A 27,800-nucleotide genomic window follows, 5' to 3' on the forward strand; every position below is an offset into this window, starting at 1 on the left:
GGAGCCTTGCTGTGACTTTTGAATTACTAACTGTCATACTCATCCGTTACGGTACGTTACGCGTTACATTGTAGTTCGAATGAACGATGCGTCACCGCAATCGTGAGGGAACGATAGAGTGTGAAACAATTTCTTTCACGTGCCGCATAGCTCACAAAGAAGCCGAGCTGGCATTTTATGCGTGAACTTGCCATATTTATAAGACTAGACGCCAGCGCTGCTGCTTCAGTGTCGCATGCACATCAGCACTTTACGCGAGTTTATTTTTCCAAACAGCGGCAAAAACAGTAGAAACCCAAACCATGCACCTTAGTACTGTAGTTGTTGCTATGGTAGCGGTGCTGCTAACCGTCTCGGTACCATCGAACGATGCAGGTAACATTTAAAACACACAAGCTTTTAAATAAATATTTAAAAATTTAAAAATTTTATGTTCATTGTTTAGCAGCTTCCTGTCCAGTGCATCCACCGGCGTGTGGTGAGAATCAAGTATACAAGCAGTGTGGTACGGCCTGTCCGGCAACGTGCGACAACATGGACACGGTTCAAGGCTGCACCAAGCAGTGTGTGGCGGGTTGCTTCTGCGTGGACGGCTATGTGCTGAACGATAAGGGACAGTGCATTCCCAAATGTTTGTGTCCGAAGCAATACAATACGTACTAGGGGGGGGAAGCAAACTCAAGATTGTTCTGAGCAGTTTTTGAATAAAAACGATTCTTTGACCGAAAAATCAAACACCTTTTGTGTGATTTTATTAACCAAGACCCACAATATTAGTCTTTAAGAATCTATGGTATATATAGCTGATGGCGATCGACACATTCAAGTCAACTCTCTGCTAGGGCAATGTTATCGTCAGAATTAAGATTCGCTCAAAGTACTTTACGACGCTGGCCAGGTCAGCCTAGGTAGTATTCTACTTAAATTCCAAATGATTGGAAATATGATCATTGCCCTTAATGTTGGGGACTGTTTCCAACCCACATCTCTTTTTCATGGACAATTTGCTTCTAACGAGCTTAGCGACCAATTCGAACTCGTTGGCCTTATAATGCTTTACTAGACATATTAGTTCTACGAAGCTTAGTACTCAGCCCTTGTTATGAGACACGACTAAATAGAGATTCAAGTCTGCTTCTTGTTCTTATTTGGTGTGCTCCAACAGTGCAGGTCTTAAAGATACGGCCTGGTGTCCAATCGGTTTTTTGGGAAACCCGGTCTGCACTCCTCCGACCCTGGCCGCATTCGATCTCCCTCAGGTCTGCCCCTAACTCTACCTGATCTCGTCTCGTCCCGAACGGGTCGCTGGCGAGCACCTTTCTGGTAGGGAATCACGTGCCCTTATCCTTTTTTAGTACCCTTATTGCCCTTATCCTTATCACGTGCCCTAGTATTCGTTATACTTTGCTATAATGTTGCTAGTATTTAGTATTTGGCTCTAAGAGAACTCTAATAAATCCAACAAACGCTTTTACTAATAAGTTTAACCATAAAGATTCGTAGATATTCTTCTTCTTCCTTGGCACTACAACCTCGAGAGGTCTCGGCCTGCCATATCTGGCTTTCTGTGACTTAATTTTACCCGTATTGAAGAAGTCAGCCTTACGTAAGGGGAGTCGGTCTAGATGGGGTTTGTACACTGGTCCTGCCGTGTGAAGACCGGAGACGTTATCGCCTCTGCCATCGGACCACCCCAGATACCCCAGATATATTAATAAAATTAAATTATATCTCTCTCTCTCTCTCTCTCTCTCTCTTCCTCTTGTTGGCCTAACGACCTTTTAGTTTATGCCTGCCATTTCTGGCATACTAGACTTGGTGATACCATGTAGTTGGATAGACAGCCCTCAATGAGGGGTGGGGGGGGACGGTCCGCAGGGGACTCGTACCCCGGTCCTGCTGTATGAAACCCGACTCCACCACTGTCACCACTATCATCGAGCCGCCCCTAAAACTTATTCCAAACCCCCCATTTGTCAAATAAAGATGAGAACACGCTTATAAAAGGAAGTTCGTCGCAAAGTTCTTGTTTGAAATGATCGTGACCACATGATCATGTTGCTTTGTGCTTTAGTTACCGTCAGCTTTTGTTATTAATGTGGTCTGTATTTATTATCTTTACCTTATGCAAGATCAAAAGTACTTTATGGCTTACGGCTGCAGTAAAAGTCCATTCGATCTGGAGTCTTCCATTAATCATTTATTCCCAATCTTCGGCCAAGCCTCACTATAGGGATGTGATGTTCTGAAGATCGTCATTCTATTTCTATACAACCTAAAAAATATTAAAAACTATTTTGTTTTTTTTTTCACCATCATTCCAATGGCATTAACGATCCACCGGATGCAAGCGGGCACTGCATAAAAAACAACAGAAAACATCCACATACTTGCACTTGTGCGTCACGCCACGCCACATGTGATCATCATCACAAACCATGCACAAAGACTGTTTCTGCAAGATTCATCATTAAAGATTCCATAATTTTATCACGTACACCTTGCATAGCTTCTTCTAGAAGATGCCTCCACCACGATCAACATCCCATTCTTTATGATAGTATAAAAGGAACCATGTTCATAGACCGGAACATCATTCTACATCTATCAACCGCAATTGTAACAAGTACCAAAGCCTTCACAAACTCTCAGCCAAGATGAAACCGGTAACGATGTTCGCTTGTCTGATCGTGCTGATCTTCTCCGTTGAGAACGTGCTGTGCGGTAAGCAATTATGGAGTATTAAAAGATTACTTTTTTTTACAATCCTTTTCTGCCTTCCCTCAGCTTGCCCTTACGCACATCCGTACCCGTACCCTTATCCATCGTACGAATGTGGACCGAACGAGGAATATCAAGAGTGTGGTACAGCCTGTCCTAAGAACTGTCTGGAACGGGAGGATAAAGCTTGTACCTTGCAGTGTGTGCAGGGGTGCTTCTGCAAGCCCGGATTCATTCGGGAAACGAAGGATGGCAAATGCATTCCGGAGTGTGAGTGTCCCTGCAACTAACGGACAATAATAGGGGGCAGTGCAAATGAACCGGATCGGGAGTAGCCGGATCGCTCGTGCAATGCAATAAACGGCTTTTTCAAGCGATATTCTAATTTCGATTAACTGTGTTGAGAAATTGCAATCGTTTCCAAATAGCCAACCAAGTTTCAATACTGAACTGAAAGGAACTGATGAACCTAACACACAAGCCCCAACGAAACCCATGTTCAACCGAATATCCAACGTTCGCTGTGGCAGCCATTGTAATGTTATTACATACAACACCTTTAACTTTAACAAGGTTCTTGCTGGCGTATCGAATAAGATTGGCCACCGCTCAACGCGTTCGTCAGCTATAAAAGAGATTGCGACCAAGCAGGACCCGCCTTGAACTGTTTCTGCCGTATAACGCACATCGTACGCACGATTCAAAAAATGAAGTACACGCTAGTGGTTTTGCTTTTGGCGCTGATGGCACTCACATCAGCATTCGCTCGTGATGCAGGTAAGCACGCATTTAGCTAAGCTCCTGGGCGAATCAATAATAACACACACACACACACACCGTACAATAAACCCCACAGAAGGGCAATGTCGTCCCGGAGAGTATTACGACAGCTGTGGGCTACCGTGTGAGGAAACGTGCCTAGACCCCATTCCGGAGAACTGTAGCTACGAGTGCGCCCAAGGATGCTACTGTGAGGAAGGCACAATCCGTGAGCATATAGGTGGCGACTGTATTCCTTCCACATCTTGCTAAATAAAGAGACAGTAACAAATAATGCCCGATACCCGAAAGAGATGTGGTCAGTGTATTGTTTTGAGCGTTTAATGCTGATGACGCTTCTGAGCGTCTTACATAACACCTTCAGTTACTTTAAAAATTCGTATACCTTTTTGATCCTTTAACACGATCGTAACTTAAAAAAACAACCTGGATCAACAATCCAAGATCATCCGATTCATATCACACATCACTTGGCACGAGTCCTGAAAATCTGATCTCGAGTCACAGATCGCTGAACTATAACCTCCGCTGATGCTCCTTGTACTGAACGTCCTTTCAAAATAAGAGACCTCATCCTCAAGATGGCTCTTGTGAAAAGGATTGCCACGAAGCGCAATGCCTGGAAAGATGCCTCTGTCCCATCCGGAAGATGAGAGATATCTAACTGTGTAGATTAGTTTTGAGTAGAGAATTTAATTTGTTCACAACAGTTTGAATTTTTGAAACATTCTGTAAATATTAAAATTTTAAATTCTTTCCATGAATTTAAGTGCGTTTATACCGACCTCAGGAGACATTTAATTTCAGTGAGCCAAGGTCCTCACCCTCACCATCACCCTCATAGTATGGGTATGTTTCTTTGATATGTAACAATTCGCTTCGGCAATGTTTTACTCTGCCCAAAACAATTAAATAAGGGTAAACAAATTGTACACGGGCGTACGAACAAATGCAAACAACACCGTCAAAACACCAATAAAATCCACATCCCATTGTACTAAAACGGCATTTGCGCGAGTTCCACTGCACAATCGCTACGGTGTTGTTCAACAAAGCCATATACCATGAGGTCCGCCAGGGTACTTTTGCTGTTGGCCGTCATAGCCCTTACTCTGGCCACCGCTAACTCAGGTAAGAGTCTTCCTTTTATTCGTATGTCGAATGATTTGCTCATTTGCTTCTTCTCATTGTCTTTCCTTCTGCTAGCCTCGGAAGAGTGTGGTCTAAATGAGCATTTCAATGACTGTGCGCCTACGTATCAGCTGTACTGCTATAGTAAGGGAGAAATCGATACGGGGCATTGTGTAGAGGCATGTGTCTGTGACCAGGGCTTCATCAGAGAGCATCCCGGTGGACCATGCATCACTAAAGATAAATGCCCGCCACTATAAACTGCATTGGGAACCATTTGACTGGGAACCATTTGAACCAACGAAACGAGTGGCAACTCGACCTTTAAACATTAGAATCGAAACGAAGCCGTACATAATTCCAGTTGGGGATTTTTCAAACGATTTTTTCGAACTGATTGGTTTGGGTATGTCAAAAAAAAGTAGTTTTTTTCCAAAATAAATCAACTAGTTATTTCATGCGGAGTTCCCTCAAAACCTTTGATCTTTTTTTCGCACTTGAGCTACTTTTCTAGATTATGTTTCCTAGGTTACTTACATTATTGTTCACCATTTTCACCCGGCGCAATATTCTATCCAAGACACCTGAACTTAATTCGTTACATTGCCTACCTTTAGGCGTGCATTATAATCCTTTAGCCGAGGCACATTTGCTACGGTCGACTATTCTGGGGATAAAAGACTCGAGAAGGTCCCCGCTAGAATCTTTCGTGTGCAGCACTGTGTGTAAATAATACTTCATTCGACTTTATTCAACCATTTTTGACCATACTGAAAGCACACTGTGAAGCTTCGCAACGCGTACTGCAAATTGCATACCGTTAGGCGTATATCGTATAGAGGCGAACAAATTTCGTCAGGGGGGCCTTCTCGAGTCTTTTACCAAACGCCTTCATTTATGCAATGTGCGAAAAAAGGGTACGCCTTTGCGAGATATTCGCTCCATAATCAGATCATCCACTCCGATATTTTGGGAAATTAATTTCTCTCCAGTTTGTTGTGCCCTTTCCGTGGAAACTACTGTTGATTCTGTTATCGGTGTTGCAAACAATCGGATAAATATAAATAAAAAACGTATCAAATGTACCACTCACAATGCAGCAATGTGAACAATATAAATAGGCTTTCCTTTTCGAAACTCCAGAGCTTCGTAATAGTAAAGACGATGAAGACTACACAAGTTCTTTTGGGTTTGGCACTCGTAATATCGCTTCACCTCGTGAGCGTTGTTTACGCTGGTAAGAAGGTTGCTCTTGTTTAATAAATAATTAATAACTATTTAACACCACATTTGCTCATTTCGCTCCATTCACGGCCTTTTAACAGAGCTAGAACATTGTGGAGTAAATGAAAAATTCGAGTTCTGTGGACCTGTGCGAGAAGCGTCATGCCTCGAGGCCATTTCCGTCGATCAGGACCTCTCAGAAGTAAGATACCGAAGAAATGAAGATACCGGCGGATGCGTTCAAGGATGTTTTTGTGAGCAGGGCTACATACGACAACTTATGGGCGGACAATGCATTCGTTTGAAAGAATGTCTCGAAGTGGGACATCACAGGTGAATCTAACTTTACTGGAGTGTTACTATGGGAAAGAATTCAATAAAGACGCCAGATCTCTACCACGTGTTTAGGGTTCTCTAGCCGTGTAAACTACACTGGCTGGCTCTTATCGACATGGCGTATCAAATGTACTTTGCTACCGTAACAAATTATATAAAACGGCACACTCCGGTGGCACACCTTCACAGTCATTTTGTGCAGTGTGCAATAAAGCGGACGATGAAGTCTACACGGGTTCTGTTGAGCTTGGCCCTCGTTATAATGCTCACCCTCGAGTCCGTTTACGCTGGTACGGAGGTTACTTTCGTTTAAAGAGTATGATTAATCGTTTTCATCGAACAATTTGCTTTCCACAGACGAGTGTGGCTCCAACGAGACTTTCAACCAGTGTGGTCCGGTGAGAGAAAAGTATTGCTTCGCACCTAAAACGGAAATCGCCGGCTGCGTTGCAGGGTGCTACTGTTCGGTGGGTTATATCAGACAATTCGAAGGAGGAGAATGTGTACTTAGCGACTACTGTCCTGCTGCGCTTCCTAGCCAATAAATCGAACGCTTCAATTAGTCACGGGTAAAACCCCGATTCGTTTATTTCGTTCCTATCCAAACCAATGGGCGGCCATACAATCGCGCGTCCAGGGTGTTTGACAAACCCAACACCATTCGAACCCGCAGCCGGATCGTGTGCAAACCATATGCATACAGCCACCGTCGCGCTCCGTTGCCGTCCGGCACTGGGGACACGGTTTCGTCGTCACCTTGATCGCAATCTTCGTTGCCTCGTCCCATCGAGCTTCCGAGGCGCGCTGTGGATCGATCGCATACCCGGGCTCGTGTCCGGGTGTGGTAGGTGTCGGCGTTTCGAAACACTCGCCAATGTGGTAACCTTGCAGGCAGCTGCGACAGAAAACGTACTGAAAGAAAGGACACAATCAATGTCCAACGGACCATCGGTACATCGGGCAGCGTTTCGTACGTACCCCACAACCGTTCTGGCACTGAATGCGACGACACTCTTCGTCTACCAGCAGTCCCATCCCACAGCCCGGCTGGGGACAGAGCACACCACCATTCTTTAGCACAAATTCTTCGGTGGCGAATCGTTGGTACCGCTCGTACTGCTCTTTGTTCAGCAGCTTAAAGTGGTGAACGTCCTCGATGAAGGAGTTTTCACAGCCGGCCGGACATCGCAACGTGTAACCGCCGGTCGGATGCTCTACGAACTGTCGTTCAAGCAGGCGCGTTACACAGTACTGGCGGAAGCAATCGAGACAGGTCACGTGTCCAGCTGCACACGGGAAGACTAGAATGGTTTCACTGTGTTTCACGGATGGAAAGAGAAGGTATAATTAAATTCGCATTCAAAATGAAACAGGACGTTTAGGGCATTACATTTACCTCACATCAGTACACGCAATGCACGGGATGCTTTTGTGGTTTGTTTTGATCAAGCTCAACGGGGCCGCAAAGTCCTTTTCGCCGCCCGACGAGTGTTCCGCACACTTGAAGTAAAACTCCGTAAATGGTGGCTCACCTTCATCGTTTTCCTACCGGAAAAAAAACAAATGGAACCCGTTAATCCGGAATCGAACTCCATTCCCTAATCCCACACTCACCACACAAGGTATCTCGTAATTTTCGCAATGGCCCGTGATTCGTTTCCGTTTCAGCACATCGTCCCAACAGGTAGGGTCCCGGTGCACGGTAAACGCACCGCTACCACAAATACCGCACCGTACCCGTAGCTTCCCACTGCACACCTTCTCACACTGTGAACAGTACACGAAAAAGTGTGCCTTCTTGCGTTCGGTAGCGGTGGGCCCGTTCCGTTCGTCCAGCACCGTCAGCTCGGACATCGTCTCGGACAGTGGCTTGCTTGGCTGCTCATCGGGCGAAGGTTCCTCCGATATGGTTCCGTTGAGCGATGGTTTCATCGACTTTTTCTGACCCGCCGCGATGGGTCTGCTTTTCACGACGTGTATTATTGACTGCTGGCCTAGGTCACATTCCTACGAGGACAATAAAAAGAGGACGACGAGTGACGTAATATAACTGAGGAAGCGAATCTCTGCCCACCCACACTCACACTTATCGTCGTCGTATCGGAAAGCTCACGGCCGGCAAAAATGATCTTCAGCTCCTGCGGTTCCAGCCCCAACCGTGGCGCCACCATCTCCTTCACGTCCTTTATTTCCATGTGCGGCTGCAGATCGACCGACAGCGTACTGCCGGTGTTCGTCTTCACGTACACGCTCAGCGAGTTCGAGAGCTTCTTTTTGCTGAACGAAAATATCGCCAACATGCTGCCAATCAGTTCTCGGATGAACCCAAACAAATCGAACATCACCGGGAATACAAGATTGGCTTGGAGTTGATGCAACACTATGCCTTTAATTGTGCATAATGCCCGTTGTGGAATTTTTTTAATTGATTATGTTTCCTTCTCGGTACGCAATTTGCTTTGTGTTTGTTATTGTTGTGAATCGCTCAGGCTCAGGCGTATGTCAAAATCAGCTGATGCAAAAGGCCTCTCGTTGGTTGAAAAAGCCTTTTTGCTGTTGCATGTGCATAGTGGGGCATAACGTGAACATAATTTAAATAAACAAAAAAAATAAAAACAGCAGGTTAAAAATTTGCATGGCAAGAAAAGTTAATTTTAATTTATTTGAAGAGTTTGATTATCTATTCCAATATCGATGCATTATTCTGCTTAAAGTTAAATTAACTCTTTCACGTTCCATCGGTGTAAATATGTAACGTTAACCCCAAGTCGTTTTGATGTTAAAGTTGTTCAATGGTAATAGGACTACTTTACAAAATTTTCTCTTAAAATGCTTCCTATAGATAAAAGAACTGTAAGTTTTATGTGTAACATGAATTTTCTTTATTTCAGAAGCAGAAAATAGAAAGTTAAGGGTGATTTAGTTTAAATAAAATGCGTTACGAAAAAGTATTTGGATAAGCATTTTTTGGATGTTTTAGAATAATTAAAAAATAAACGTATGCAAAGAAGAAAATTTTATCCGTTTTTTTTTCATTTAACCTGAAAATATAATTCATTTCATTGTGTTTTACACTATGTAATTAATTTTGGGGTATGTTTTTCGACAAATAATCGGAAAAGCGCCGTTCCAGCACCGTTCAATTGCATAGGGGACAATGCGAACATAAATCGATAAACTTTCGTTTCGCATAGCGCATCCCATCACAGTGCCCTACAAACTTCCAACACCCGCGATATGTTCACTCTCTCTTTATCCCTTTTTTTTCTCTCACTTCCTATGTCTCTCGCAGAAGAGATTGTTGCGAGACTGTGAACAGCGAAACATCAACACTTTACGCGCCGTTCCGTAGCCTTCGCCGTTCCTCCCCAACAGTCTTCGGGTCCTGGGGGAAATTCCGTCCATTCAACATTCAACCAACAGCAGCAGTGATGGACTGCTGTTGAAGCCTAGCTGAAGTTGTCTTTTTGTCGTGAAAGCGCCCGCTCACGCCACCAGCACTACACTGGTGGATGTTACCGCCGAGCAACTAGAACGATCGATGATACTCGGGCTCGCAAAACGTGGAAGAAAAACAGACAAATATGTGAATTCCGGTATCGAGCAATTATATACGCATAGGATTATGTGTTGAATAGTAACTCTTTTTCGGTTCTATTTTTGGAGATTTTCATGAGTAGTCCTGGTATGAAACTATATGTTTGCTAACCATTTAACAGCTATGAGGATAAATAAAAACTCTCCACCTTTAATTTGAAACCAAAACAAGCAAGCTCTACACAAAAATATTCCGGGCCTCGTCCCTGTGAAGCGTAAAACAAATCGATCACGCAGCGTTAAAATAATTAATCGCATCGAATAGGTACACACGGCCAGGCCCTTTTCGTGACTGTTGCACGTTTGCCACACATCGTTTCGGCATCGATCGGAATCACGGCAATTATCTACCAAAATGAAGATCTTGTTACCAATTAGGAGCGTTTCTACAGGCGATGGACATTGAACAAGGAATGGAATATAGCGATATAAATGGATAAGGAAAATGTCGCTTTTAAATGCACAGTACATCTCTAGATGTTCTCTAAATCTAATAAAATCGCAACACAAAACCACCGAAAGCGTTAAGGGTAGGGCGACTATTACCATGATCCCCACATTCCTCCACTGCACAGCCTCAATCGTCACGATCATTTGTGTTCTATGCTGTAGGTTCCAGGGTCCACGTCCAATTCCGCGACGAGCTCGTTCAAACCGGCGCCAAACGAAAATTTGGAGAACCAACACCCTACAACACGAAACCCGATCCTAACGACCAAAAGGACATCGAAAAAAGAAACCCACTTCGACCATCGAACCGAGCTTTGGAAGCAAGGATTGACCCGGATGGTGCTTGATGATGTGACGTGATACCGCGCCATTGACAACGGGGAATGGTCGTGTGTCGCCTGTTTTCCTCCCTCACGCTTTCTCCACAACTCTCTTGAGGAATTTCCTTTTTCCCGCTCATGTGTGTGTTGGTGTGCGTTTAATCCTTAAAACGTGCTGACGGGCGTATGTGTGTGCCTGCTTGCCCGAAAAATGTACCACACAAAAACAATCTATATCGAAACGCCATTTCGAACGATCCTGACCGGCTTCCGGAATCGCGTTCGCGCGATTGGAAAAGGGGAGACAAATGGGAAGACCGAAATACGAATCCACACTCCAAAGCGTCGCAACGACGACCAGCTCGTACGGGTACACAACAACTAGCTGCTAGCCGAAGAGTATTATTTCCGCCCATGTGTCCCATGGTGATAAGGACATTGATTAATTTACTACCATCGCTCGAGGGATGAGTTGATTGGAAACTGATTTCCGTTTTACTTCGCTCTTATCGTGCTCGTTATATACATAGTCGGTACGCATATGCACACCGACATACATAGGTTCTCAGCCGTTTCGGCAGTGATTTGACCACAACGCCACATGTCCTTGCGTTGGGTGGTTCTGGTTGGCTTCTTTGTGGTTTGTTTTCTTTTACAAGATTCAGAGTAAAAGAAACCCTACATGAAGGCTGTTGAAATTGGATTGGTTAGTGACAGATTGCTATTTTCCGCATTTTTTTGTAGACGAATGTAGAAACGGATGAAAGTTGTGATCTGGTATCCATCATCTTGGTTGATTGGTTAGAAGGGCTAGATTTCTGAATCAATAAAATCTTTTCATACACTTTTTTATATCTACCCCTCATAGTCCGAGTGCACGATCATGCCTCCAAGACTCTGGACTCTAGCCAAAACTGACATGCGTTGGAGAAAAAGATGCTCAGAAGGATTTTTTATCCTCGCCAGGATTCAGGTAAGCTGGTCATGTCTTGAGAAAGGTACCGAACAATCCAAAACGTAAAGTTTTTTAGGTCGTTCACTTGAACAGCGCTAACGTAGAAGACCTCACTTGTGATTGATCTCCGGCATTGATGCATCCCAACCCAGAAGAGAAAGGCCAGTATGATGAATAATCGGACAACGGTGCTTGACCGAACAAGACTGCGACGCCCTAGATACGAAGCTTCCACCAACAAACTTATGTTACAAGGTACAATTATTCTCGTAAGATTTCGAATAATCTAAAGACAATGGAGGAAGCAATAGAAAATTAAAAAAAAATGATTTACGGCAATTATGAGTTAGATTGATGAAGGTTCCTTACGTAGTGATTTTATTGAATCTTACCCCTTCATCGACACGGCGGCCTTCGAATGATCTGCTGATGATCATAAAGCAAAAATAAGAAACAGCTAGCGCGAGCGAGCTCAATTTCTGTGCGACTGCATGTGCATCATCATCATGCTGTTTCTATACTCCTCTCTCCAGGGGTTCTAAACTTAAAACTTCTATGGAAGAATTTCGTCTAAGGTGTGTACTCAACAAATTAATAAGTGATTAAAGTCTAAATAAAAATCACATCTTTCTTAAATGAAATAAGCGCACTCAAAACGAACATTTACGTAAAAAAATATAATTTGATTCAGTAACCCTGCAAGGCTGAGCATATCATATACAGTTCGAGTCAAAACTGAAGCAACGACAACGTTTTAATATTTTGTTTTTAATATCACAAACAACATACCAATCACAGTACATCACTAAAATTTTAAGAAAATGGTTATAAATTTACTTCGCTCAACTTCCAAAACTACTCAGATGACTGGAACTGTTACCATGTACAGAAAGAAACTGTCCATCATCAAAGGACCGCTTGCTGCCTATTCGCGCACCACACTGTGCTCGCTCTCTTTCATTCTTCGATTCTGTACACTCTCCCGTTATGTCGCGAGAGACAAACAAGATTCGCGACGTACGACGACGAGCGCCAGTCGTTATGGTGGAACCACGCGCATATGACCGCCTTTCACAGCCATAAAGTACTCTAGTGAAGAACGTGGGAAAAATTATGTTTACTAATCGTGTGCGTTCGATGTTTTAATGTGCCGCGCTTCGGGAATAGTTTAGTAGCTCTCCCGCAAATCACAGCAGTAAGTTGTTGAAGTAAAAGGTGTGGAAATAAAATCAGACAGAAGCGTGTACCCGAAATGTAGAGAGTGTACTGACTTCGCAACCGGGCATCGAAATGCAATTGTGACTTTGTAGCGCGCAACGATCCCAGGAAAACCCCCGAAAAAAACAACACCCCCCAAACTACTGGAACGGAGTGTGAAAATTGATTTTCCTTCCTTATCAGTGCAAGCACGCCGGAGAAAACGGGAGGGTGGGGGGATCTACCGCTCGATTTCGCTTTCTTCACGTGCGCACGTTCTCTTACTCGGCGCTTCTGCGTTACTCTCTCGCGTAACACACATACACACATTCGGTGTTTCCTTTTCCTAGTGCCGAAGAAGTTACGCCACGAGGCACCATCATCGAAACATTCTGCTACATATGTAATCTTGTGGTTTGCAGTTGTCCTTTCAAGCCTTTTCCACCGCCCATTCCATCAGTGGTTCACACAAAATGGTGAATAATAGACTCATCACTGCGCACACCTCACATTCCCGTGTAATCAATAAACTTTTGGTGATTCGCAGACGATGTTTGAGTTAAAAAGAACGTGTGGTTTTAAAAAGAACGTGGTTGCTGTGATGGGTGGCCTGCCAGAGTGAGAAAGAGAGTGAGAGAGAGCGACAGAAAGCGTGCGCGCGTGAGAATGTTGGCGGGCTTGTACTCACGCGTCGGAGTGTGGCAAAGTTTCGGCGAACTAGGCGTCGCCATCGACATCAGGAAGGTCAGTTCGTACCAGTGCTGGCTGGGAAAGTTGCGTCGATGTAAAGGAAAAACCAGTGCTGCAACGGAAACCGAGTCGAATGGTCGAGCTTTGGACGGTTCTCTCCGTGTGTATGTGTGTGTGTGTGTGTGATTACTTCTACTAACATATGTTCTAACACGCATGGAATAGTGTGTGATAAGTGTGTTCTTGTAATTTTTGTGTTAAGTTAGACCAGATTTTCTTATAGGGCCTCAAATTACATGAATCAGTCGTGTGGGTGCTCACTGCAAATGGAGGTCTCCTATTGTGAACTCTTTTTTTTCTGATTGTCCTACATTTACAATGTCACAATACTGGAAGACCCCTTTTCCTGGTAGAGGGGATGGATGCAAATGGAGCGTCACCGAAGTAGTGGTTACTTCCGCAAAAAAAAACACATGCCTAGTCCGTACTTCCGTTCGCGAAGTACAAGTCAGAGGTAGTGTTCAGAGTCTTTTTGAATCGCATACATCTTAAAATCGTGCTAACAAAGCAACCACTGTCTCCGGTCGTGTAATCTGATGTGCTTTTTCGGTGTGTTCTAGAATGTGTCCCTCCAAGTGCAACTACCTGTTACAGTGAGCTAGTGAATATCGGGATGTACATTCCAAGAAAGCAGAGAAAAAGTTTAAGTGTGCCCCCAACTCTTCCCAATGTTGGCCGGATGTGTGATACGATCACCCTGCTAGACGAGTGTTGAACAAGTGGTGGTCCCGGTGTCGGCGGTGTTCGCCATGTTTCGAAAGACCGTGATCGGCAAACTGTGCTAGAATGTGATAGCGTGGTCTGTGTTCAGTTGTGTTCCCGTGGCACCAGTTACATAGTTGTCCCCAAACACGCTCTCTCTCTCCCTCTTCCGCACCCTAAACACTCGCTTCCTTTCGGCACATTGGTCGGTGTTGGTCCGGATGCGCCGCTAAGGCGCGCGACCCGTCATCTCGTCAACCCGTCACACGTCCATGCGCCCGGGAAAGCACGGTCGGTGTTATAAATAGTGCATAATTGGTTTAGAGCTTCCGAGCAAACTAACGGGCGCGGACTAAAAATAGAAGGTCCGCGCACTTCCTGCCGGCTGCTGGAAAGCGGCCGTTTGACGTTACGCGCACGGTACGTCATCAGAGCCGCCAGCAAACAACCGTACAGAAAATGGATTGTTGCAGCAGTAGCAGCTACGGCGACTACAGACATCACTCGATGAACGGCAACGCGTTCTGCTACCCGTACTCGCCCAACATGCTGCGCAGTGCGTCCCCGTACCCGTTGGCCACCGGCGCCCGATACGGTTCCACGGACTATCGATCTTCTCCGCTCGGTGGCTATCACCATCATCACGGTGGTGGGTATGATGGTGGTGCCGGGTATGACAAGTACTACGGTAGCTACCATCACGCATCGGCATCAAGTTATCAGGCCGGTTACTATGGTAACTACCCGACGTCCTACCGTGACTATGGAAGCTACGGACACTACTACCACCAGTCCCAGTCACCGTACGCACGTGGTGGAGGTTCGGGTGGACCGGCGGGATCGCACGGGTACGGTGGAGCGTCATCGTCCGGTGGTAGCTACCTATACCCGGGCCGCCATTATCCAGCGTCCTCACTAGCTCATCCAGCTTTCGGTTCGGCCCGCGAATCCGCTTACTATCACGCCCAGCGTGAACAGCACCATCACCAGCAGCAGCAACAGCAGTATTCGAGCTTCGCTAACTACGGCCACCTACCAACTCCGTACCGTAACGGAGTGGGCCCCGGTGAGCATCCTGGTGGAAAATCGCATCAGCCATCACAGCAACCGTATCCGCCACAGCAAACCTTCGCCGGAAGTCACAACGAGCGGGGGATGTCGGCGAGTGGTGAGAGTCAAACCATCTCGGCAGGCCATCCATCGCCCCCCAACTCGACCTTGTTCGGTGCGCAGAATGGCTACTCGTCGCCGAGACCCGATTACACGCCGCTGCCAACTTCATCCTACAGTTCGGGTGATAGCCCGCAGCATCCCCTAGCGGGCCAGCAGGCGGATGCGGACGAGGGCGATGGTCCACCAACAACACCCACACCATCGACGGCTTTGCTCGGTGCAACAGGTATGTACATAGATGGCGCATTCCTCCTAGTATGGGTGAGAGCTCGCTATGTATTGCTCAATCGTGCGGGCGAACTTTTCCAAGAATCAACCCCCGATTCACACTGTTTCCGCTTTGTGTTTCCGTTCTGGTTGCTGGTTAAAAAATGCGGTCTTTATATAAGACGCACCACGCCACCACTACTAAGCCACACTGGTAGCGAGCGTTCGCATGGTTACCGTTGACAACCGGCACTTTGGTGGTAGTGGTGAGAGAAGGTCGTCAAACAGAGCGATTTCGAGATCGGGTCTCGACAGCAGTGCAATAGCAACACAAAAAAAAGGAAAACAATGCGCCTCCATCAGCCAACCAATCCTTACCCCGCTACTGGGTTGACAGCTCTATTCGCGTTGCGCTCGGTATGTGTGTTGGTGTGAGTAGTTCCTGGTGGTGGATCCTATCCTATCACAAAATCGATAGCATTAACCCAGCGCTCTTGCGTTGCCGATTTCGCACATCAGCTCACCCCAAAAGCGAGAAGCTTGCTAGTAAATAAGAGCCACCCAGTACAGTACTAGCTTCACCAACACTGTTACAACTGTAAGTTAATCAGAGGCTTGGCCTGGTGTGTAGCGTTGGACGAAGCCGACGAAGCTTGGAGAAAGGCCCAATATTCCACCAACGCTGTATTGGTATTATCCATAGTTTGTGTGTGTTTGCGTGCCGTCAGGCAGAGCAGGAGGCATCTTGGAGCCTTGGAGCACCAGCTTCGAAATGGTGGGGAATGGGGTCCTGTTTTTGTTTTGCACATCGACACTACTCCAACACGCCATCCAACACACACACACACACACACAGTGCACGGTACGAAACTGCCGCTGCTGCTACTGGACAGTGAGTCGAGCGACCGCAACCCTGGGACTTTCTGAGCATGCAAACCAAACCAACAACAACAGGGAAAAAATCAATAGAAACGACACCCCCACTCCATAACCGGGACGTGGTGGCGAGAATTTGATGGTTTATAGGTGGTGTTCGTTTTCTTTCTTTCCCGCCGAGGTTTTTTTTTGTTTTTGTTGTCCCGAGTAGCTGCTGAAAATTGCACGCAGTGGAGCCTCCCATTTGGTGAAAGAAGCCTTAAGAATCTCATACGGCAGAGACCCGGCGGCCTGCTTCCCAACCCGCCAATGGGACAATGTTGCCTACAATTAGATTATGATACGCAGTTAGAATCCCTGGCAGACAGTGAACACGAACACCGTGTATGGCGCGTATGGGCGGTGAGTTCCATTCATCTGCGGCACTGCAGGCTCATACAGGCTAACAACGGTTATCGATCACGAAACGATCGATTTTTCATTTTCTTGGAAGAAATTTTGTCACGGCTAGAAGTGACTAGATGGACTTTCTGGTTTTTTCAGATTTTAATGCCTTCTTGTTATCAACTCCAAACTACACCCTCCGAGAGATCTTTTGGGATGCCATTTCCTTGGTCTGGGTTATACCAGAAGCTCCCGATAGTCAATCCTGCCGTTTAAAAGACCAGCCCCACTGCCATTTTTTCACCACTCCAAACCGGAGTATCGGTCGGGAAAATGTTACAGACTCGTCAATTGATTTCGAAACAACTGAGGAACTTCAATTTGGTCTGCAATATGATTTTTAGCCATAGGCGAAGAAGTGGGACACATCCTCACTGTTAATGTCTGTGCGTTCTTCATCCGATCACACTCGATCCTTAACCACACCGGATATTTCAGGTTGCTTCAACGTTGATTATAACGCGTAAAACATTCACGGACGGTTGTAACCGCTTGGAGTTTGGCAACGAATTTTAACTTCTGTAGATCAGATCTTAGCAGCGAACAAACAGTTTTTTTTGCTAACTTCTAACGGATCATCTTATCCGATACTTTAGTAGCCAGTACCGAGAATAACTGGCGTAAACAACGAAGTATTTAAGGACAACTATACCAGACGATTCAGCAAATCGGAATCCGTTGAGGTATCTGAAGTAGTATTGATCCACAGTTAGTCTATCTTTTTGGTGCACATGAGCTCACCGGAAGTCACGAGCTATCGTTCTTGAGCTAGTTCATCACTGAGGAAAAATACACTGTCAGAACACCTACTCGCCAATAATCAAATACCCAAGTCAGTGATCAAAGTTCCGAAACTCGATCATACACTTAGCGTAACACTCTCTAAGGACAATCTTTGAAGGGATCTGGAAGAATTTCTCGTTGATTCTTTAAGCTTAGCAGTCAGGTGTACAACTTTACTTTACGAAAACTTGCAAGATGTGCAAGGACATATTTTATTCGCTACATCAAGTTTGATCTCCATGCCTTAGATTGAAAGTCAATAAACGCTGTTCATTGATCATGTGTGGTTGAGTGTAGGTGTATGAAATTTGACTTGTAACTGACCAAGAAGATTTATCTGCCCGATAAGGTTGCAGTCCTAATGTGCTGCCTTTTTTGCTTGCTCTCTTACTTCACCAAACCATCATCACATTCGAATCGATACACACTGTAGCCGGGTAACATGCAGCTTCTTTGTAGATGCTTTCTTTCTTCACGGGTTGACATCTCCCCGTGCGCGTGTCTGTGTGTGTGTTTGCTATGTACAAGTCTCGTTCTCGTGAGTTCATCTTATACGGTCCACCCCGTTATCCCAAGGAAGGAAAATCGTCCACCACCAGGGACGTAAAACCTGCCGATATACAGATTCCGAAAAGCCACGGGTGAAGGTTGCCCTATGTACATCAAACACACAGACGGCCCTCGCACCCACGGAGAAACCCTTTTCCTACACGGCAATGGGCGAATTTTCGCCAAACCGCCCTTACGCCATCAAAACGCCACTTCTTCTTTTGCGCTCTCTTTCATTAATAGGAGTTTCGAGTAATTTTTTGTTTCGTCCTTTCTTCTTCTACTTGCTCTCTCCGCTGTGCTCTGGCTGTTCTCTGGCCTCATCAAAACCACCCGGAAAATGGAACGTCCAGCAGCAGAGTTCCCGCACGGCACAAAGGACAACCGTATGCGAAAGCCCAAGGAGCGTAAGCTGCATCGGGGGTACGGTGGAGGCGGTGGCAGCAGTGGCCGTAGTAGCCGTGCCAGCAGTCCCGCTGCAGTGAACGGGTTAAGCGGGAGCAATGGTGCAGCTGCAGCGACAAGGATGAAATCACTGGATGCACTTACAGTAAGTATATACACGGCACGCCAACATGCCGTGAGATGCAGATTGTTGGCCTGGGTGTGGGTTGTAGTGTGCGTTTGCTTTGTGTGTTTTTTCCCCCCTTTTTCCGGTGCTTTGTGTTGCATTTTTATTTCCCACTTTCCACTGGCAGGCCGTAGAAGGTCGGAACCGTTGGGTGGTGTTTTGGACGAGCAGCGGATCTCGTCTCGGCCCGAGCGGCGAAAGAGAACGTTGTCAAATATTGATTTATTTTCAACAAGTCTGCACAGAGCGCGCCATTTCGTGCGCTGTTTGTTCGGCGCTATTCGCACCACTCTCTGTGCCATGGAAGTGTAGCTTTTTTTTGGGTGCTAAGGTGTACATTAGATTGATGCACTTTATGTACTAGCATTTCGTCACGAAGAATAGGGGAGTTCACGAATATAGCCAAGCTTCAACAAACAAGGCCTATCGCTACTACAATGTTTAAGCTTCCATGGTCCTCAGTGTCCTGGGACCTTTCCAGGTCTTGTCGCCTGCCATTTTATTGGCTTCCTTGTCTTGAATATATCTGTGTTGAATAGTTAACTCGAGCGCGCGGGGAGACAGTCCGGATGGGATTCAATACCCAGTCGTATAATGTTGGATGCGTCGTGCTATCGCATCGGCTATCGGACCGCCTCTAGATGTTCTTCATCGCCTTCTCGATCGACAGCTTTTAAAACATTGTGAGATTCAGGATACTCAGAAACATTACAGCAGCTCTGTCCACCTTAAAAAGAGATGGTCAGGATAGGTTAAACACACGACAGATACGATACAAAATCGACAGCTAGAGGTCCTCCAATTAAAGCTAGAGGGACCAATTCTTCATTGAGACATAATTTAAAGCCTAGAGTCTCTTTTAAATCCCTTCAACATTCCACTGCGATATTCACTTAAGAACTAGCAACAATGAAAACTGGGTGATTTTTTAAACTCTTTGGATGCCACAAAGCCATACTTGAGATGACATCACCCGGATGCTTGGGCATGCTACTTCACTTCCACGAAAACATGAAGCGATTTTTCCAGCTATTAGGGATCTTCAATCGACTACTTTCAACACTTTGCACCCAAGGGGTGTTGCTCTTGAAGTTCTAGAGCTTGAATGATGCTGCATAGATTTTTGTGAGATGTTGATGTCCTAGTAAACTTTCCTGAAGCTGCATAGTTGGCCAAATGACGTCCTACACGCGTTTTTGTAGCTACTCTGAGTGTCTTGTGAGCGAGCAGCTCACCCATAACCATTTCTTTAGTGGACGTCTTTTTATTGGACCCTCCCTCCATCAAACTCTGGAAGTGTTATGGATAATAATTTCTAGCAGGTTCGCCACACTCGTAACACAGCCTGTCTCGTGTTCCCGTTGATCGATATTCGAACCAGCGGCAAAACATGATCGATTAAACGCCAGCAACGGCTTCTTTTCACCCTGAAGCCTTTTCCCTTGTACACCCGCAAATGGTGTGAATGGCGCGCTCGGAAAATGAGGAACCGAGTAACTACCGCCCACATGGGCATGTTCAGTTGCCTCAACTCGCCTGACGCATTATTGAGGCTGTGTAGTAGCCACCGGGCTAGAAGTTTTACTTCCATCAATTCGCAACAGCAATTGTATGCGAACCGTTTGTTTGTAAAAGGAAGGATAAAAGGAGAAGGTTTGGGGGGGTTGAATAAGGTGGGCGAAAGGGAGGAAAATACTGGTAACCTGTTTTGACCAATGTGCAGGTATGTGCTAATGGAAAACCCCCGTTGGAAACCGGAAATGCATTTGCTATGTACTCGCCGAAGTATACTCCACGCGCGCTTATTCCCGTTTTTCCAACGCCAAAGAGAGTGTGAATGAGAGGGAAAATGATTGAAAGAGAGAGAGATATTGAAGCCGGTAAAGCTTCCATGGCAACGAGGCCACACCAGCCACGTACACAGTCGCCCGCGTCACCCGTTTAGCGACGGATCGCGAAGAAAGCGGGAAAATCCGTTTTCCCAGCACCAGCGCACTTCACACTCGCACACGTTCCGCGCAAATGTTTTCCTTTTATCTCCCATTTCCATCCGCAACGATCGATCCGGTGTCCGTTTTTTTTTTTTTTCGTTTTCCGAGCTCACACGGTTAGTTGCTGGTGCTGGTGAATTTCGGATCGGATCGGCGAACCATTATCGATCCTGCGCAGTAAAAATGGGCCAAACCAGCATGCTTCCTTCCATGGGCCACTAGGATGCTCGACGCTACCGGCACACAGAAGGACACACACACATACACGAACACTCCCGAAGAGTCTCCCTTTGGAGGAGTCGCGAAATGTTGTCCTTTTTGTTTGTTTTTTCTCTTTTTCTCTCTCTGTCCCTCTCTCGCTCGGTATTTCGGTCTGTTTGTTTAAACGCGTACCCGTGTTTGCGGTGGTGTTGGTGCCATGTGGCGTTTTTGTCCCGCGACAGTGCGGGAAAGCATGTTTATGTGTGGCGTTGGGTGGTACAGTTCTAGCCCAGCTAACCAGTAATCGCCTTCCAATCCCGTAGCGTACCATCGGATCGATCCGGGGAGCTGTGCAAGCAACGTTGCGCGTCTTCTGACTCGCGAGCTTTTTTTTCATTTCTCCGATCGATCGAGCGACTGGGGTGCATAGAGAGGTGCGTAGGTTTTTGGCGTTATTTCATCACCGCCCGGACGTACGGATGCGGTCACGCCAACCTGCTTGCTTACACATATATGTGTGTCGTTTCCCTTTCCGGCTGTCCCACAGTGCGTCTCACTACTCCGTCGTCATGCAACGCTCTCAACGGCATCCGCGAGACACGGGAGGTTCTTTTTTATCCTTGACGTTCGTCATCCGGGAGTTTCACCGCACCCGCGAACTGAGCTCGTTGGTGTATCTCGATCGATTGACGCCGTATGCAAAAGGCGCATGGTTTAACGTTAGAAAAGTACTTATCAAACAAAGTTGTGCGTCTAAATAGACGATGTTAGCATTAGGTGTCTACCATAGCAGATCTAATGTATTTTCGATTGCATGGTTACTGTAACTACACGGTGATAAGAATTGGTTGAATGATAATTTCTGAGAGATTCAATTGATTCGAAAATTTGGGCAAATATTGCTAGTCTCAGTACTCACGTAAGCCTCAGAGGCGTGGACTCTGTCCAAAGCCGACGAATTTCCCTTAAGCTCTTCGAGAGTACCTATTGGGCTCTATCAGGTGTACAACGATAGACGTCAGGTGCACAACATCTCATCATCGCATGATATTTTGGTTTCTCGATAACAAACAAACATAGATAAAGTTTGATAAAATGACATTCGGGAGATCTTTGAAGGATGAAGGAATAACATTGAGGATCAATGACTCTTGCGGGAACCTTTTGGGTCCTTCACTAGACCGTTAGACTAGGCCCTTCGTACGTTGCAGCCTTTTCGTCGGCAAGTCCTTTAGGTAAACGATGTTCCTTAGACGAAAGTAAAGGTCTTTTGGAAGATGAGGATTCTTGGGCGACGAGATCATTCAGACGTTGAGGTTTCTTGAATACGTTTCGGTGAATACGAAATTACGCGGTAAATAAAACCTGGTCGATTAGTCTCCTTCGATTAGGAAGTCTCTTGATAAATTAGATCTATTGAGCTGAAGCCACTTGTTATTAAAGTTATTAAAGCGCACTATATGGCGTGCTATGGAATATTGCTCTTATGCCCACAAATTCTATCCCAAATTCCTCCACAATGATGTCCAAAATCAGTCGCTTAACTTAACAGAAAAGCCCTGCCCACGAAAGAATTTGATCCAAAAGTGTCCATTCCGTTTACTAAATGAAAAAAACAGTACACATGCATTACACAGAAACTATGTTAAGGACAAACGAGAGCAGGCGAGAGAATATTTTCCCTCAAACAGCTTATCGCACGGAACTCACGCAATGAATTTTCCAACATTCCACACTCTCACTGCTGCTGTTTGCAGAGCTCTCGCTCGTTGCTCTCTCGCAGTTTGCTTCAACTGTATGCTCCAACCCTCTCCGGGCTGCTAGTCCATCATCATCCCCTGTTTGTAAACAAAAATAGCGATAAAGTTATGTGGGCATGGGCAAACCACTTGTTGCATGGTATGGCTGGGAGCATCGGACCGCCACAACCAGAGAGACAGAGATAGAGAGAGAGAGAGAGAATTTAATGAATGAACAGAAAAGTAAAAAATATGTACAGGGTGCAATGCAAATCGCGACCGTTCTGAAGCGAACAATGCGTTTCAAATATTAATTTAATTTTTTAACTTAATTTAGCTCCATTTTTTATAAATAGTTTTTGGTCTAATCATTTAATCATTTTTTTGTGTTTTGCACATTATAGAACTTGTGCTGGCCTGAAGAAGATCAGTTTCCCGGACGAATGAGAAAATACTCAACTGCCAACGGATTGAAGGCTAAGGATGGAAGTAACGGTAGAAAGGTGAGTGCCAAAACCGTATGAAAAATCCAATTAAAATTCTCGTTCAAAAGATCACAGCAGTTTCTTAAAAACAAACAAGATTTTCAGTTCCCCATAAATTCAATCTTTTCTATCCATTTGGCTAGAAAACGCGTACACGCAACCGATTTGCGCGATGCAGCGGCTGCATGTGCTGCAGCAATTCAAAAACGGTCACGTTGAATATAGTGGCGCCATCTATCGGACGCTAGCGGGCACTCTCGAAAGCTCTCGATCGCGCGGTTTCGTCTGGTGTAATCCTTAACACATGTTCACTAATTGTTGTTGATATGAGAAATTAGCATAAAAACATGTATAAACAGAAATGAAAAATCAAAATGAATAATACTCTCTGTGTTTTGAATTAAGTTTTAACAAATCCCAAACGTAGTCACTTTTATTAAAATCTTTTCCAAAACATTTGAAAAAAAAGAATGAACTCCAATTTCAATCAACATTTTAAAGTATTCTCCAATTTTTTTTATTGATATTCCAAATTCAACATATTTTCAAAAGCCGCCACCCACCACCCAATCATCCATCCCACACCCGAAATGTACGAAATCACTCACAAATTGTTCACTTCCTGTGTTGCAGGAAAGCAACGAATTGGAAACGGCCGGCACAGCGTCCCCCAGCCGTACCGCGGGTCCTGCCAGACGCACGAAAAAGCAGACACCTTCCGGCGGCAGGCAATCGAAGGAAACGAAATCAGCCGCCGAAAGTAGAGAGAAACAAACAAACGGAGCTTCACCACCGACGACCGCACCGGCGGTAGAAAACAAAGTATGTACGCCTTCCCTCCCAACCTTGTCGCCATTTATAAATAGATATTGATTTTAATGTCCAAAACACTGACATTCCCACCCTGATACTAGCTCTCATTCACTCATGCGACTATGCAGAAAAAGAATTTGCTGTTAATGTTTGTCGTTTTCGTTTTAGAACATCACACCATTGCCGGGATTCCAGCAAGCGTTCGGCTCGACGGAAATTGGCAAATTCTCGGAGGTGTTCTTCAACAGTAGTCCTACGTCTGGTAACAGCCATAGCCCGCCAGACCTTAGCCATCACCATCATCATCATCATCCGCTGCAGCTCCAGGAGCATCAGCAGCAACAAACCCAACAGTCCCAGCCGGTACCTTCCCAGTCGAATGGTACGATGCAGCAGCTCGTGATGGAATCGCTCAATGCGTACGAATCGGACGTGGACACGCTTAGTCCGTCCCAGGCATGGGATTCCAGCGGGCCTGGCCCCGGTGGTGGTGGTGGGGGAGGAGGAGATCCGGGATACAATCTGCCGATCGGTACCACCTTCCATCCGTCGTACTACGAATCGTCATCCTACTCCGACCATGCCGTCGATTCGCCGCTGGGCAACTATTTCAGCGAAATGACATGCAACGAGTTTGTGAACTAAGGAGAAATTGATTGGCCAGGCAGCTACACAGGAACAGGTCTAGTCTAGTCGCAAAATGCTAGGGTATAGATATGAGACGTTTCATGGGAAAACACGCAAAGACTCTCCCCAAAACACTCAAAATCAATCAAAAATGGTTTTATGCCAAAGGCAACTCAATTCAGCGTTTAAGGAGCATCTTCATTCTTCGGGGTCGCGAGACGGTTGATGGGAGTGTAACCGTAGGTTCTGTCTGTTCCAGACAAGCGTGGAGGGAGATGGCAGGAGATTCAAACTCGAAACGTTATCGATTTATTTATATAGAAAAAAGGCAACCAAACTGAAAACCAAAACCAACTGCAGAGTGAAATGATGCAAGCCAAAGTTAGTTAAAATTCTTGCGTAAGTTGATAATAAGCTGTAAGATGATTAGGTGACGTGTGTTGGTTGGCTGTTGTACATATTCAAGGACTCCCGACATTCCGTACTTTTCATTCCGTGGGGCTTCAGTTCGGAGGTTGGGCCCGAAAGCTCAACGAGAGCTAAGAAGAGAGCTCTAAGACGCCATTACGTGTACAAGCGCTGGTTTCTCTATTAGACGATTATTCAGTTTTCTTTTGTTGGGGTATCGCATAACACAACGATCAAATAGCTCAACCAATCGAAACGTAGACAGGCGAGAAGGAAGGAACAAGAAAGAGCAGATCGCAAACTCATCCAACCATTGAAAATGCACTGTTTAACGCAGGTGGAAAACAATCCAGATGGATTGCCTGCCTGTTGCGCGCTTTGGACGCCATACTTATTCCGATTTCTTCAGGTAAACTTCAAGTTTCTTGTGCCCTCTCGATAAGCGCCACACACAGTTTAGGGCACACAGGTTCAGGCAGGTCCGTTGAGCGATAGGTGGTTAGCAGATTAAAAAGCTTATTTTCTCTATTTTGCGCTACTTGTTGGTGCGCGAACGATAGTTAGTAGAGGCACGAAGATACGAACTTCACTATTGCACGGTCAGTTCGACTTCTCAGTTTGTTTTTCGGTACTTAGAAGCGCAAACTCTGTCTGCCACAGTCAGGCAGAGCTTCGTTCCCTGGACACGTTGTTTTGTTTTGTATTTCGAAACCAAAATTAAAGACAAACAAAGAATCTAACGGTGCCTTACTAACAAGTCAACTTACGTCTATACAAAACAGCATAGCAAACTAAACGGCATAGTTTTAATTACGTTTTAGAGGGATTTTGTTTGTTTGTTATGATCTCGAAGGACAAAAGAAGTAAACGATAAACCGTCGATCCAGATTTTTCGTTTCCTTAGATTTATACTAGGAACCTCCGGATGTAAATGACCGACCTGTAAGAGGTTTTTTTTACCAGTTATAAGTTGCTAATCACTTCTTTTGAAGAAGCAGAAGAAAAAAAAAATCACACAAAAAAACCCAACGGTTCAACTTCTTCCGTTCCGAGGAACTTCTTCCGATATTAGTTGACTACGCGGTAATGTCGGTAGTATGGTTTTAACACGACACCATATACATATAAATACCAAAGGCGAATTTGTATACATTAGCAGATTTTTTGAATGTTTTAATAATATACGGTGCCCCGTCACGCTCGCCCATTTTTCCCGGAGTTTCCCGGCAGATGGACGGTGATACCGTGCAGAACGCCGGTAGAGCACCCAAATACGAGCGGTCCCAGGCAGGGAAGCAGAATCTCATTTTAGAAAGTAATTGCATTAAATTAATGTTAAGTGTGCACAGTCTTGTTACGGTTTCGCATACGGATCTCTACACAAACATACCAACAAGGTGATACAGGTAGAATTGGAAGATTGTGGAAGGATGCAGATACCAGGGGAAATGTTCCGAACACTTGTTACATTGAATAAACTTTCTTTTATGCTTTTGGTTTTTTCCTTTCTCTTTTTCCATTTCCAGCTGATGGCTGGGTAAGTAAACAAACGTTTCAAACATGCCCGTTGTGTACGAGGATTCAGCTAGGTTTGTGTACAAAAAATTACGGGATTCCAATTTTTAAAGTCATCCCCGATATTCAATATCGAAAAGCGCAAATTAACAAGCAGGAGATAGGAAACAACCTAAAACAAAAAAAAAACGAAACCCCCGATGGCCAACGTTCGGTGTAATTGCTGGAACGCGTAAAACAAATTTAAACAAAACGACAAACACAAGTAAACAAATTAAATTTCTTATCCAAAATTTTAAGCATCTTTGTATAAAATCAAGAAGAAAACGAAAACAAACTATAAAACCAAAAACGTGAATAGATTAGGACGGAAAAGAGAATTAAGAAAGAAAGCGCAAAAACAAAACAAAAAAACAATACAAACCCTTCCATTCAAGGGATACTGTTACGATATGTGAGGTACATCATGCATACACACAAACATTTTTTATCTATGTGATAACACAATCTTTTCCCTCCCCGCGTATTACTAAATTGGACAACTCTCGTCCAAGGAAATGTACTTCCCGGGGCAGGGGTAATCGACCGGAACACGCCCACCCGATGGGGGATTAGTATGCAATGATTAGCAAAACGAACTAAACAAGCGAACGGCCAAAAACTGGCCACCGGTCCATCATCCCGGTCCGGTTGGTGTGTTTTTAAAACTCGTGTTTGATGGAAGCAAGAAGCAAGTAGAACGAAGGAGATGGATCTCCCCCCAGAAGGTTCCAGAAGGGTGGGGAGGCAGGAGTATTGTGGGACTGTTTTAAAATATCTAATATTGCCACCGGCCAACCATGCCATTCGTGAAATGGGTGTGGAAACCCATTAAACCCCCCCAAAACAACACACACATTGCATAAACAAAAGGGTGAAAAGAAGGTAGCAAAAGGTGTCGGAAGGAAGGAAGGGAGACAAACAATTAAACAAACAAACAAACAAACAATTCAATCAAAATCTAGTTAATTGACGCGTTCAATAAATAATATTTTGTTGTGAAAAACTGCAGTTTTTCGCGAGTTTTCTTTCTCTCTCTCTCTCTCTCTCTCTCTCTCTCTCTCTCTGCCTCTCCCTCTCCCTCTCTCGCTCTCTCTCTCTCTCTGCCTCTCCCTCTCTCGCTCTCTCTCTCTCTTCTTTTGCTTTTTCTAATTGCTGCTGTCGATACAGATTAAATGTAAATATTTACCTTATTAGCTAATCAAATTTGACAACT

General features: G+C 45.2%; 7 protein-coding genes across 17 annotated transcripts; 6 read left to right on the plus strand and 1 right to left on the minus strand.

The window, feature by feature from the left end:
• The first annotated feature begins 60 nt into the window (after positions 1 to 60).
• LOC118514409 (chymotrypsin-elastase inhibitor ixodidin-like) lies at positions 61 to 735 on the plus strand. 2 transcript variants are annotated; one of them, XM_036061289.1, is made up of 2 exons: positions 61 to 375; positions 446 to 735. In XM_036061289.1, exons 1-2 carry the CDS (start codon positions 303 to 305, stop codon positions 661 to 663), a joined length of 291 nt encoding a protein of 96 aa, XP_035917182.1. In that variant the 5' UTR covers positions 61 to 302; the 3' UTR covers positions 664 to 735. The 2 variants fall into 2 exon arrangements, with proteins under 2 accessions (XP_035917182.1, XP_035917183.1); XM_036061290.1 differs by having other exon boundaries at positions 449 to 717.
• A 1,863-nt stretch (positions 736 to 2,598) lies between these two features.
• On the plus strand, positions 2,599 to 3,116 carry LOC118514408 (chymotrypsin-elastase inhibitor ixodidin-like). The gene is made up of 2 exons (XM_036061288.1): positions 2,599 to 2,724; positions 2,788 to 3,116. The coding sequence occupies exons 1-2, from the start codon at positions 2,658 to 2,660 to the stop codon at positions 3,009 to 3,011; spliced, it is 291 nt and encodes a 96-aa protein (XP_035917181.1). The 5' UTR covers positions 2,599 to 2,657; the 3' UTR covers positions 3,012 to 3,116.
• A 266-nt stretch (positions 3,117 to 3,382) lies between these two features.
• Positions 3,383 to 3,791, plus strand: LOC118514412 (chymotrypsin-elastase inhibitor ixodidin-like). Its single transcript, XM_036061293.1, has 2 exons — positions 3,383 to 3,498; positions 3,578 to 3,791. Exons 1-2 carry the CDS (start codon positions 3,429 to 3,431, stop codon positions 3,751 to 3,753), a joined length of 246 nt encoding a protein of 81 aa, XP_035917186.1. The 5' UTR covers positions 3,383 to 3,428; the 3' UTR covers positions 3,754 to 3,791.
• A 723-nt stretch (positions 3,792 to 4,514) lies between these two features.
• Positions 4,515 to 5,108, plus strand: LOC118514411 (chymotrypsin inhibitor-like). Its single transcript, XM_036061292.1, has 2 exons — positions 4,515 to 4,632; positions 4,708 to 5,108. The coding sequence occupies exons 1-2, from the start codon at positions 4,566 to 4,568 to the stop codon at positions 4,890 to 4,892; spliced, it is 252 nt and encodes an 83-aa protein (XP_035917185.1). The 5' UTR covers positions 4,515 to 4,565; the 3' UTR covers positions 4,893 to 5,108.
• A 676-nt stretch (positions 5,109 to 5,784) lies between these two features.
• LOC118514407 (cysteine-rich venom protein 1-like) lies at positions 5,785 to 6,302 on the plus strand. The gene is made up of 2 exons (XM_036061287.1): positions 5,785 to 5,869; positions 5,958 to 6,302. The coding sequence occupies exons 1-2, from the start codon at positions 5,797 to 5,799 to the stop codon at positions 6,191 to 6,193; spliced, it is 309 nt and encodes a 102-aa protein (XP_035917180.1). The 5' UTR covers positions 5,785 to 5,796; the 3' UTR covers positions 6,194 to 6,302.
• A 444-nt stretch (positions 6,303 to 6,746) lies between these two features.
• On the minus strand, positions 6,747 to 8,704 carry LOC118514385 (E3 ubiquitin-protein ligase parkin). Its single transcript, XM_036061263.1, has 5 exons — positions 8,277 to 8,704; positions 7,807 to 8,199; positions 7,589 to 7,737; positions 7,171 to 7,507; positions 6,747 to 7,104 (listed from the first exon to the last, which is right to left on the minus strand). The coding sequence occupies exons 1-5, from the start codon at positions 8,532 to 8,534 to the stop codon at positions 6,790 to 6,792; spliced, it is 1,452 nt and encodes a 483-aa protein (XP_035917156.1). The 5' UTR covers positions 8,535 to 8,704; the 3' UTR covers positions 6,747 to 6,789.
• A 2,921-nt stretch (positions 8,705 to 11,625) lies between these two features.
• Positions 11,626 to 27,595, plus strand: LOC118514378 (hornerin-like). 10 transcript variants are annotated; one of them, XM_036061249.1, is made up of 6 exons: positions 11,626 to 12,729; positions 14,022 to 15,562; positions 18,549 to 18,745; positions 23,102 to 23,200; positions 23,816 to 24,004; positions 24,164 to 27,595. In XM_036061249.1, exons 2-6 carry the CDS (start codon positions 14,623 to 14,625, stop codon positions 24,638 to 24,640), a joined length of 1,902 nt encoding a protein of 633 aa, XP_035917142.1. In that variant the 5' UTR covers positions 11,626 to 12,729; positions 14,022 to 14,622; the 3' UTR covers positions 24,641 to 27,595. The 10 variants fall into 10 exon arrangements, with proteins under 10 accessions (XP_035917142.1, XP_035917138.1, XP_035917141.1 ...); XM_036061245.1 differs by having other exon boundaries at positions 11,626 to 12,709; XM_036061248.1 differs by lacking the exon at positions 11,626 to 12,729 and adding an exon at positions 13,462 to 13,662.
• The last annotated feature ends 205 nt before the right edge of the window (positions 27,596 to 27,800 follow it).

The sequence above is a fragment of the Anopheles stephensi genome, chromosome 3, assembly GCF_013141755.1.
Source record: "Anopheles stephensi strain Indian chromosome 3, UCI_ANSTEP_V1.0, whole genome shotgun sequence".
NCBI lineage: Eukaryota > Metazoa > Arthropoda > Insecta > Diptera > Culicidae > Anopheles > Anopheles stephensi.